The sequence below is a fragment of the Scardinius erythrophthalmus genome (genome assembly GCF_964197995.2).
Source record: "Scardinius erythrophthalmus genome assembly, chromosome: 21".
In the NCBI taxonomy this organism is placed as follows: domain Eukaryota; kingdom Metazoa; phylum Chordata; class Actinopteri; order Cypriniformes; family Leuciscidae; genus Scardinius; species Scardinius erythrophthalmus.
In genome coordinates, this window is record NC_138241.1 from 17,080,196 (window position 1) to 17,092,356 (window position 12,161).

The window sequence follows — 12,161 nt, forward strand, 5'->3', positions numbered from 1 at the left end:
TTTGAGTTTGTACAACTTTAAGGCCAAGTTTCACAGACAGGGTTTAGATTAAGCCAGGATTAGGCCTGAGTTCAATTAGGATATTTAAGTAGCTTTTATAAACATGCTCTTAGAACAAAGCAGTACTGATGTGCATCTTGAGACAAAACAATAGCACATAAAGACATATTTTAAGATATGTCAGTGCAAGTTGCTTTCCGTTAAAACGGCTCAAACATGCATTTTAGTCTAGGACTAGATTTAAGCCTTGTCTGTGAAACAAAGCTTAGGCCTAAATCTGCCTTTGATGGACAAAATGTTATTTTACAATATTTATAAAACTAAAGTAAGTTACCTTCTCAAAACACAGCAAAATCTCAAATGTAGGTGAGGCTGAATTGCCAGCAGATTTGGGGATTTCCAGATTCTAATATTTCATTCAAAGATTTAAAGTCCAATAAACAGAAACAATACCTCTAAAACGTACTTTAGCAGGGCACATAAGAAGTATTTGAAAAGACAAAAAATGACAGGATCCAGCCTCAGAGAAACCATTAGTATATGCAGTATATAACCTGATACACATAGGACAAGAGCACAACTTCAACATGTAAGCTTTTCTGCAACAACCACTTTGAACTTAAGATATCTGGACATAGCTGAAAGTCGCTATATCAAAGTTAATGGTAACACAACCCAGAAGAGCTATTCAAATGAACTCCGCCAGACTCAGTTTTGTGTCTAAATGGGATTGTTTCTGGAGTGTTAAGCCCTGTTGAGGTGCAAGAAGAGAGAGGTTATAGCAAACATAACCTTGCGCTTGAGCTATGCACCGTGACAGAGAGGCCGTGAGACCTTGACTGCCAACACCTGCCATTAGTCATCAGGTATTCGGAAACATTTTCATAAGCATGAGGCCCCCTCAACAATGTTTCTCACATACACACACACACACACACACACACACACACACACACACACACACACACACACACACACACACACACACAGTCTTCCTCTTCTCTCTTCCCTGTCCTGTCACACACACCTGTCAGCACATTTGGTTTAAAGACTAGCGAGTTATGGGCGGAAATGTCACGGAAACTTCAATTTGTTCCATTTTCTTCCAAAGTTTAAACAGAGGAAAAAAGAAACAAAACGAAACAAAACAAAAATAGAGACAAATGAAACAGACAGAAACAAATAGACACAAAGCAACAAACAAACAAAAAAGAGAGAAACAAACAAAATATTAAAGAGAAACAAACCAAACAAACACAAAGAAATCAACACATTATAAATCAAGCAAACAAAAACAAAAAGAGCAACAGATAGTGAGTATAAAAATCCTGCTACTCACTTTCAATGGCGGTGTCGTTATTGAAGTCCAAGGCCTCCACTATCAACGTGTAGGACCTCTGCAAGAGAAAAACACACATGCAGTTAGCAATGAAACCAAAACAAAGAAACATCAAAGATCATTCTACATCAACAGAGCTTTAGTCAGGGACCTTGACTTGTAACCAATAAACACCAATGACAAAATATGACCACTGGGACACGCTGAGAAATGTGCCGTGAAAGATCAGAAGAACAACTCAACCTTCAACTTATCTGGCAGTGCTCTCCTGAAACTTTGGTCAGATACTGTATCAGCATCTTTATAGACAGATCTTTATAGACAAACAAGCATTCTTGTTTTGGTAATCTGACTGTGGCAGACTATTGTTCAGATAATCAAAAGAACCAAGCAGATCTTTGCCTGTCAGTCATTTTTGAGTCGGTCATAAATATATATTTTTTCAATTTACACGACACCATTATCAACTAAAAACAGAAAAAAATGTATGCTTTTTAGTCGTTCATTTAAACGACAAAGGCGTTTTGGGGGCCTGAAAATGCAAGTTTTTGAAAACAACGTTATCGTCTCAGTGTAAACTACAAAAACACGAATTTGTGAAACCGGTGACGTCATGCGCATGAGTATTATGTGTTCAGTCAATTCGCGCAAAAATGTATTTCTTAACAAACTGACAAAGCCAACTACTGGCCTGGCATGAATAATACAGCGTTTCTAGTCGTTTTCACATGGATCGTTCTGACATTGCTGTCGTGTAAACAAACCATAATTTTTATAGTGCAGTGACACTTTATAACATTATTTAATCAACTAATTTCTTAATGAAAAATGGAATTCAAAACAACAACAACAACAGATTGAACAGATTTAGGCTTGTCATTGTGCTTGAACGATGCAATATCAGGCTGTTTCTTTTCATTCTGAATTTTTTTCTTAGATAATAATGAAATTTCCAGAAATGACAGAGCTCAGACGTTATAGTGTGTTTATTATGTGTGAGGATCTAGTAGAGTTGAATCACTGGGTCATGTTAGTCTCACTGACAGTTATGTGGCATCAGTTCAGCGGTCATTGTAAGGACATTAGATCCCAAATTTTGTACATTCAAAGAAGCCCTACTATCATAGAACTATAGCTTTATTATGCATTATGCAATATTAAGCTGCCATTTAATTTGCAAACTGACAAACTGTAAGAAAACATCTATACTATTATGAATGTATAATGGTTGGGAAACACATTGATGGAATTGGATGGAGACATGATGCTGAATGACTATTGTATTCATGTACTACATTATTTACATGGTACTCCAAGAATAGCATGGTTTTACCCAAGAGGTCAAGGTTTAGCTGGCTATCACGACCAAGTGACCCCCTACTGGTAGATGTAGGAACTACACCATTAGCAGGATCATTAGTTAGTGAACGGTTTAGAACTGTGCATGTTTTTGTGGTGCCATCAGCAAATCAGCAATGTCGTGATGATGTAGCCTATTTTTCTGCCGGTCGCAGAGACCATGCGATTAGTCAAATTACATATATAGTTCAGGTTATTGGCTAATGTATGCAAATTCAAATTGTAGGCTTCTTTTCTGAACCAGTTGAGCAAAAGGAATGGTTTTCTCCAGGTATTATATAGACTGAATGCTTTACAGTAAAGGGCATACATACTAACATATTCCCGCTAATGTCCATTTCTGCATAATTACCTCACATATCTGACAGAAAGAGTTACGAGAAGGAGAAAAAAAATAGCAGGTTGAAAGTGGACTTTTTTTCTTTGAAAAACCCACAAAAATCCCCTTTCACTTCTCTCTTTCAGGTCTTTTGTGTGCTGCGTTTTGTTCCTCTTTTTCCCCACGGAGAGGAATGCGGAGTGAGGATCTGAGGGAGTTGCGGGGGGTGCGCTGCTTTTAGCATGACTCCAATGCAGGCCGAGATCTCTGGAGGGCTTGGCTACATTTCAGCACTTCTGAAACGCTTTGTCTGACTTAAGGTCATCGTGGCTCTCACCGGTATCAGGTAACAAGAGTCACGGAGAGAGAGATTACTCCGCCTGAGAGAATAAAATGTGCGTCCATATCTAGATTTCAGTGTTAGAAGTTGAATGGAAAAAAACAGAAGTATATGAGAGAAAACGAGCGTGTGTGTGAACGTGCCTGTGCCAGAATTGAAGCGTCTCTTTTCTGGCACCCACTTGTCAGATTCACACTGTCGTACTCTTGACGAGGCACCACGGAATTTCCAACATCACCAAGGTTCTCACTGTCCATTTGCAGCAACGACGGACCCAGAGTTCCTCACGCCAGACCATTGAAACAAACCAACGCGCAGCACCTCTCACTGTACAAAGAGCTAAAATTAGTTTGAGTCATGATCTCGATGACTTGAAGAATATCAAGATAACCATCGCACCAAAACAAAGCAACCCCTTAAGTGGAAAATGCCAAGTGGTACTTGAGATGCGCCAATAGCTATCAGAATTGTAGCCAATAACTGATAAATGGCCAATAATATTAAAATTCTATACTATTTTAAAAATTAAACACTAAATGCTGAAATCAATCATTTTAAATGCTATAAATGAATTTACACATCTAAATGTAAAACTAAACAGTAAAACTAACAATTGAATATCTGAATATCATTGAATATCTAATATCACTGTCACACAACCATTATGGTGCTGATTAGGGATTCATGATATTTGAGTAATCGGAATCGACCAATAAAGACTTAAAATGTAATCATCGGCCTGATTATGCCAGTATGCCACCCGATAATATGTGTTGATTGTGCGCCTGCAATAACTTACATGTGCGCAAGTGATTTTTCAACTGGATGATGAAAATAACTTGAATCCAAGGAGCTCTAAATGAATTGTAGTATTTTTTAGGGCTGTAATCTCCCAGTCGATTAGTCGATTTGGTCGATCGATACGTTCTTGCTCGACCAAAATTCTGATTGGTCGATTTTTTGCCGCGTTAATTTCATTAGTTTTGCCGCGTTCATTTCATCAGTTTTTACCTTTTTTTACAGTCTATGGTTTTGCCACGTTCATTTCATCATGTGGAAAGCACTAATTACTAATGGGGGTGTTTTCAGAGCACCCCTGTTTCACAGGTAACAGTCTGTCTTCAGAACACCCCCCTTGTTTTCACTTCTTTTGGATTAGCCCAACCCACTGGAGAAGAGAGACAGATTGAAGAAAGTAGGCTACTAGAAGGTTTGCTGAATATTATTACTTGATCTGGTTTGTTTAATAAACATTCTTTTTTTATTATAGTGGACGTGCCTTTTGTGTTTAAGAGTAAAAGCTTTAAGTTAATAGTCTATTCGTGTCTCAGCCGCGAAGCTGAGCTCCTATGTTCAGCCTCGCTCTGTGCGAGCTGCAATGAAATGATAGTGTCTGTCAGTTATTATAATACATATGACAAAAACAATTGTCTAAATTATGTTGCATATTCCTCAAAAGTTCTTGTGATGATGATATCACTAGTTGACAACATACAGTAGTACTATTTTCGGAAATCATAGGCTATGATATTGCGCGCAGATGCACGTGATGCAACGCTGCAGAGCCGACAGACTCGTGTGTCAGACTCATTTCAGTGCAAAATAATTAGGTCAAAAACGATTTAATATACTGCAAATAGCCTACTAGTTTTTTTTTCCCTAACGTCATTTTTAGTCGATTTTTAGTCGAAAATTTCAGGACTTTAGTCGACCAAGATTTTCTTCGGTTGATTACAGCCCTAGTATTTTTATCCGAGGCTAAAGGTGGCATCCTTCAACTGAGGTTAATCTACCCGTGCTTCATGTGTTGACGATTGCAATGCTGTTGACCATCTACAAATGTTAAATTCACAAATAATATGTTTAGGTTACAACTGCATCTGTCTGGAAAAAAGCAGCAATGATTGATTGTATTATTGTTATTTTCAAATGTACTCTCATTATAAAAATAACTTTATCAACCTTTTGGTAAGGAGAAGGCAGAACTCTGAAACCAAATTTAAAAAAATACAGTCTGCATAATAAACCAAACAAAGGAATTTTCCAGACTAAGGAAAAAAGAAATGTATATTGGTATAGACCTTATGCACCAGAGAAACAAGGGCGCCGCCATCTTTGGAAAATTGTCTTTTAACTTCCGTTTTGCGGTCGCTCTGTATATTTATATGGCATTTCTGTCCAGGAGTAATTAGCTTTTTAAGTGGATTTACTTAATGTAAAGTTAACGAAAGTTATCATGAGGACTGTAATGTTTAAAGCAGATGACTTAACAAATGTAAATCGACCGGGAAGATTTTAAAACGAGCCGTTCATTAATAAACACGCAAAACGCTGTGAAAATACAGACCGGAAGTCAAAAGACAATGAGCGCAGCGCTGAAAAGGGGCGGAGCTACATAAGGTCTATAGGCATCAGCTATTGGCCAAAATGAGATGAAAAATATCGGCATATCGGATATGGGCAAAAATACAAAAAATCCAATATCGTGCATCCCTAATGCCGATATTGTGTATTCCTAAAAGGTTCCGGTTGAGATGCTCAATAAACTATTTTTCTTTTTAAAAAGTAAAGATGTAACAGCCAAGGACATCCATCTGCATGTAACAGCAGTGTAAGCAATGGAGCTTCAAGTGCATGAATTAAAAGATACAACTTCTCTAAGATTTTACTGTGCTAAAGCACAGCACACAAATTAAAGAACCAGCATTAAAAATACCAAATACCCAATACCAAAACTAACCAACTACTCAGCCATCACAAATCTTTTACAGTTGCCATGTTTATGTGCAAATATCAGTTTATTTGATGCAAGCTGTCACCTCTGCAAGCTGTTGAGATACACCTTGTCCTTCCTCTCCTTCTCCATACTTGAACGCATTGTGAACACAAACATGCTGTTGATTCACAGCCCCCATTAAATTGTCAAATCTTGCCAGTTTATGTATACCAAGCGCACAGCTCATTGATTTCAACTGCCCTGTCCTTTCAAGTGCCCGCTGCTGTATGTTACGAACATGTCCGGGCATGAGCTAACACAACCTCCCATAAGACCAGGGGAAACATCACAGTGACTAAAAAAAGTTATGGACTTGGTTACCTCAGTGATTGTTTTACCTGTCTATATGTAGTTCTGTAATGACAACTCTCGGAGAGATTGGCATGGTAATGGATGTGGCAATGTTCATGTATTTGGTCTTGGCGGAATAGACTCTGCAAGTACAGAGACTTGCTGCCACTGCCAATACATTCACAGACATGCTGCTGTGAGCACGTAAGACATGTTACATACATGAAATAACCACCACAGCAGATCTATACAGGTGGAGCTGGGGAAGGTGGAGGGTTTCTGAAAGCGCGCTGCAGACTGCTAACAGCAAACAATGCCAAGTATTTGAATGTTGAAGCTGCAAGCTCACTGGCTGCTGATGCCACAGCATCAAAAATAAGTGACAAAATAGGAGTAATTAAGAAATAATGAATGAAAAACAATCACATATAACAAGAGTGCAGTTTTGGGGTCAGAAGAAGGGAAAGGGGCCGCAATGGATCTCACTCCATAACTCACAATATGGTTATCAGCTCTAAATGCCTGCTGCCGCCAGGTTCATTTTTCCCATGCTTGTCATTGACCTCAGTGTCATCGTTGAACTCTAACTATCCCTGGCACCAGTCTCCCAAACTTTACATTGTATTTGTCTTATCACTCTGGGGCCTACATCTGATAAAGGTCTACACTTGCTCCCAACCCACCTGATCTCTGATGTTTTTGGCTTCCACAAACGGCTGAGGCTCCTAGTATTGTGGGTTTTTTTTTTTTTTTTTTTTTTTGCTTTTATCACACCCACTTGCTGTGGGAATCTGTCGAGTGATGTCTCTGTTGGTAAAAGTGTGATTGTTAATAAGGAGAGGCTGACATGGAGAGTGACAAATGGTCTCAACAATGTCTCAGAATACTCCGCCAGATTCCAATCAATCAAAGTCAACAGGGTTTACATTAGCAGCTCGGACAACTAGATTATGACCAAGAAGGTAGACACCCTTTTTTGCCTCTCAGAAGGAGCAATCACAGTAGGAAGACTTTTTTTTTTCAGGAGATTCCTATCAGGAGTGGTGGCCAGAGATAAGCGGGGCTCGCAGGGAAAGCTTTTAGCAATCATTCACTGCTCTCTCTGGCGTGGAAAATGAGACAGGCTTCCCTGATAAAAGGTCTGTCAGTCACCTGTGCGCACACAAGCGCTACTGGCGGCCATCTAATCTCCTGTCACTCACGAAGGTGATCACAGGCTGGGACTGAGAAAAGAATCGGATCAAACGGCACATCAGCTGTCAGATATCTAGTTCGAAAGGTGAGTATTTAAGACTAGATATCTCAATAAAACAAAATGTTTCCAGGTAACATCATGATTCTGAACCGAGTAAGTCATGTGTGAGGTGTGTGAGTAAAGTTAGCTAAACAAGAACTTTAGAAGCACAGTACTCCACTACTTTACAATGGCCTAACAATACCTCATTTAAGACCTTAACAAGGGTGAGAAAAAAGACAAACGATGCATTTCCACACTCTATGGCTTGAGTAATGTGCGCTTAAGTGCCACATCAGAGGGGAACATATAAAGCAAACATGTCATTATCCCATAGCTGTTGGTAGTGCTTTCCCTCAGGCTTTCGGACGGTTCACCTGCATTGTTATTCTCACACCAACCCTCAGCCTGCTGTCTTTCCCACACACACCAAAAAAATGGTGTCGAAACAATTTTCACTCATAATTACAAAGAATCGGCAAGTAGTGCATTGATTTAAATGAGAAATTTTGAAGTATAAAGACTAAAATTGTATTTTCTTGTAAAACACACCAATAATCTTTGCTTTAAATTCGATAAATCATCTTTCACAGTACAATGGCATAAGACAAATTGAGAGAATCCGATCCGAAAAGCATAAGAAAACGCACTCAGAAAAGCAAAATGGATTGGTTTGGATTGCTTTTGTATTTACTTTGAAAGGGGCATGCATTAAATACACACATAAATACTAGTTTGGGTTTTGGGAAAGGGAACTGGTTCACAGACCATTAAAAAGAATGGAAGATGGGACAGGAAAAAAGGAATTATCCAATTTGTTGGTGAAACAGTTTTTTGGCTCATGCTGAGCAGACAGGCCCCCAGGTGCATTCAGGGCCACGGGGCCAGAGAGCAGCGCTGTAATTTGCTGAAACGGCCAGTATGAGAAGTAAGGTCAGGGTTGGGGCGGGTTTGTCTAGGAGCCGATCTCATCACTGCTGAGTCGAGCGCAGCTTCCTGTTGCTTGCCCTGGACCGGCATTATCCCTGGACGGGCTCCATTATGCACAGTAATCCTCCCTGTAGCCAGTTTGGCCCGGCTATTGTCACCCCCTGTTTCATGTTCGCTGAAGCTGGCTCTGTCTGGGTGGGCCATGCCTAAAACCCTCGCTCTCTTTTACTCTCTATACCCCTCTCTAAAACTAAAAGCACAGGGCAATCAAATGCAGTAAAAGGTGCGAAATAAATGGGTGGCATTCCTGTAAATGAAACATTTAACGTTTGGCAACGAGATTTGGCTGTTGTGTTTGGGAACTTGCTGAGAGTAATTACCAAGGGTTGCAAAGTTAAAAGGTGACATACCTAGTCTCCAGTCAGCCGTGACTGACACAAAGCCTAAACTTCAACTATCCCCAGCTGCCAACCGAAAAAATAATTAGTGACTGACTGAAGTGTGCTATAATGTCATTTTAGATTTAATCAAAATTTAGATGATTAAAAGAAACCATTTGCAGTATGCTTTAGAAGTGCACATCACAAAAATAGCTGAAGTGTTATATGATCAACACATTCCCATTGGCCGTCTAGTTCACATACTGGACAGGTGGGCATCTCACTGGGCGAACAGGTCAAACAGGGACACGTTCGCTTTGTCAGACTGACAGTTTGTCCTTTGATTTTATTTTTTAATCATTTTGACCTCGCTGAGAATGTATCCACAATGACATCATCAAGCAAGCAGGTGCACGAAGGCACACGCCAACAGAACGTGCGAAAGGACAGTTCAACGTCCCCACAGTCAAGAGCTCCTGAGAAATGAACATGAATACAAGGTTCCCACACTTTCTGAACAGTGTATTTTCACAACTGTTCCATGACTTTTAAGATCTGACTCATTTACATAACTTTTACAGGCCTCAAAATGATTTTCCTTGACATTTTCATGTTTTCCAGGTCCGTGGGAACCATATCTCAGTAAGCTATTTCTGAGCAGGCATTCCTGAAAAACTATATAGATTAATACCACTAAAATAACTCCAACTAAGGCATTGTTACCAAAATAAGCAGTTTAAGGTCACACTACTCCAAGGTTTTCAAATTGTACGATCCCCTACCAGACTTGTGACCCTCAGTATAAAAATAGCTAGATTTTATCAGACATGCGTTATTTAATGGTTAACAGATCATTCGAAAATAGTTAGAATTGTCCAAGTTCTCTGTGTTTTATCTACCTTACATTCTCCATTGGCCCCCTGGAGTAAGACCAGGGACCTCCAGGGGTCCACAGGCCCACAATTTTTTTAGTTGATACGGCATATGTGACCCTTACATTGGCAGACATCACATACTACAGTAGGGATTCTATTATACTGGATCATAACACATAGGCTAGGTTTACTGCAAATCACCTTCAGATTAGACTAGCTTGATAACACAGGTTATAAAAGCCCCTTAAACAGATGACTACCATTTCAAGAGATCACGGTCAACTCATAAATTCTTTAGAGCTGCAAGACAAACATTGGTAAATCTCTCCTCTATGGAGCTTCAGATCATGTGCTTCACACCAAACAAATCTTCTTTTATTTGCATTCTAATGCAGTGACACAAGTTAAGAGGTTGAGTAGGTGCAAGATAACTGTTTATTTGACATATTTATTTACCAAGTTAGCTGACTGCCAGAAACAACATCTAGGAGCCACTGATGCTCATCATCATCATGAGGAGTGAATTTACTGCAAGCCACTGTCAACAAGTGCTAATCAAGACATTTATAACTGTTTTATAACCCAAAACATCTTTGTTTTCATTTATTTAACATTTAAATTGTATTTTAACATTCAACTCGACTTTCTTTATCAGTAAATATATTCGAATAAGTGTAATGAACTTTGGCACCACCCTTGAAAATGCAATGCTGTGATTAAACTTAGGTTCTCGATTTTAGAGGGTGGTTGTTGTTGTTGTTGTTGTTGTTTTTTACAGTGCACGCACACGACTAAAACGAGCAGCTATAAACTCGAGGGAAAACAGCACACGTGGATCGAAATATTGATGACTATGATGTACTGTATAATCACCGTTGCGTCATCATAACACGCTATGACTTCATTAAATATGCTAACGTTAGTCTAAAACCAGAAATCGCCATGAGATGAGAAAGGAGGGACGTCTACTCACCGGCCACGCAAAACTGAAGGGTAAAACAATCCTTGACTTTTCACTCTGCGTTCCCTTGGTCGAAAATTTATTCCCACCGAGAACGGGCGTAGATCCAGTTCCGAAACTGCAAGCCCCGGCCGCGGAAACTCGCGATTGATATTCCTTCAGACAAACTTTAAAATATGTATCACATTCGTCCCGCGTGCATTTGCGATCCGCCGGGTTCCTCGCGCCGCCACAGCACGAGCCGTTCTGCAGCTCGCCGTTCGCGTTCTGCATCGATACGATTTCCAGCTCGAAGTGCCCCGATGCGTCAGACACCTGTTGAGCAGAACAAACTTTAAATCCAAGTAGCCTATATCGTACAGTGAGATCAAATTTGTCTCGTTTTATTCAACCGCAAAAACTGTTTGCAAAGTGTCTGCCAATCTGTCAATGACAAATTGAAAAATACTGAACTTTTGTGCTGCGGGTCCAAACAAGGTTGTTGTTTTTTTATATCAGACATACGATAGACGTACAATAGCCTATATACTATTTTATAAATATATAACTTGTATATTTATATAGCCTTCATAACGCGAAGATAGATTTTTTTAAAAATGATTTAAAGCGGACTCACCTTCGTCGGCAAGCATAACAAAAAGGCATGAAGGTAAAAAGCAGAAAATACTGAACTCCGTCGCACAATCATGCCTTCTTGTTGGTGTTGCGTTGAGACTCAGAAGTTCTAGCCGCCTCACGGCTCTAATGTACTCCCCGATTTAACATGCACGGGTGGAGAACAACTTTATTTCTTTCAGAAGACTATTTTCCAATGTGTAGGAAAGTGCCTCCTATTATCCAAGCGTATCTGAAATTCTTATCTTTCTTATTCTGCTTCTCTCTCTCAGCGGCGGGTATACATTACACAGAAGCCATGAGAGCGTTTGTCCGCGACTGACTGACTGCGCATTCAATACTTCAAGTTCAGTTAATGGGGGTGGCAAACGCATGCGTAATTTTAATATTCAAAAGTTAAAGGGTGTGGCTTGTAGGAAAGCCCCGCCCGTGTCCCCCATCCCCGTGATGACGGGTTTATCTGTGAGACTTACAGAGGGCAAACCGCATGTTCTTACACTGCAAAAACTTTTAAAAGGGAGAGGAATGCAAAATACTACTGTAATCAATGTACTACATACATACTTAACTACATAGCTACTACATGCATACTTAACTGTATGTTACCTAACCAACCATATATGGTGAAAAATATTTTAAACTGCATACAATTTTACTGTAAAATGTTATAAAACCCCAAGATATCTTATTAATGAAGATAAAAGATAAAAATATATATATACAGTATATTCAGGCAATGCAT

General features: G+C 39.5%; 1 protein-coding gene across 1 annotated transcript in view; it reads right to left on the reverse strand.

Annotated features, from left to right (window-relative positions):
• jag1b (jagged canonical Notch ligand 1b) overlaps window positions 1–11,777 on the reverse strand; it is a 40,554-nt gene extending 28,777 nt beyond the window's left edge. Inside the window, exons 1-3 of the mRNA XM_081351664.1 lie at window positions 11,421–11,777; window positions 10,817–11,119; window positions 1,340–1,397 (exon numbers count right to left, since the gene is read on the reverse strand). Coding sequence (XP_081207790.1) covers window positions 1,340–1,397; window positions 10,817–11,119; window positions 11,421–11,492 — 433 coding nt within the window. The 5' untranslated portion in view covers window positions 11,493–11,777. The remainder of the gene's footprint in view (window positions 1–1,339; window positions 1,398–10,816; window positions 11,120–11,420) is intronic.
• Between the last annotated feature and the right edge of the window lie 384 nt (window positions 11,778–12,161).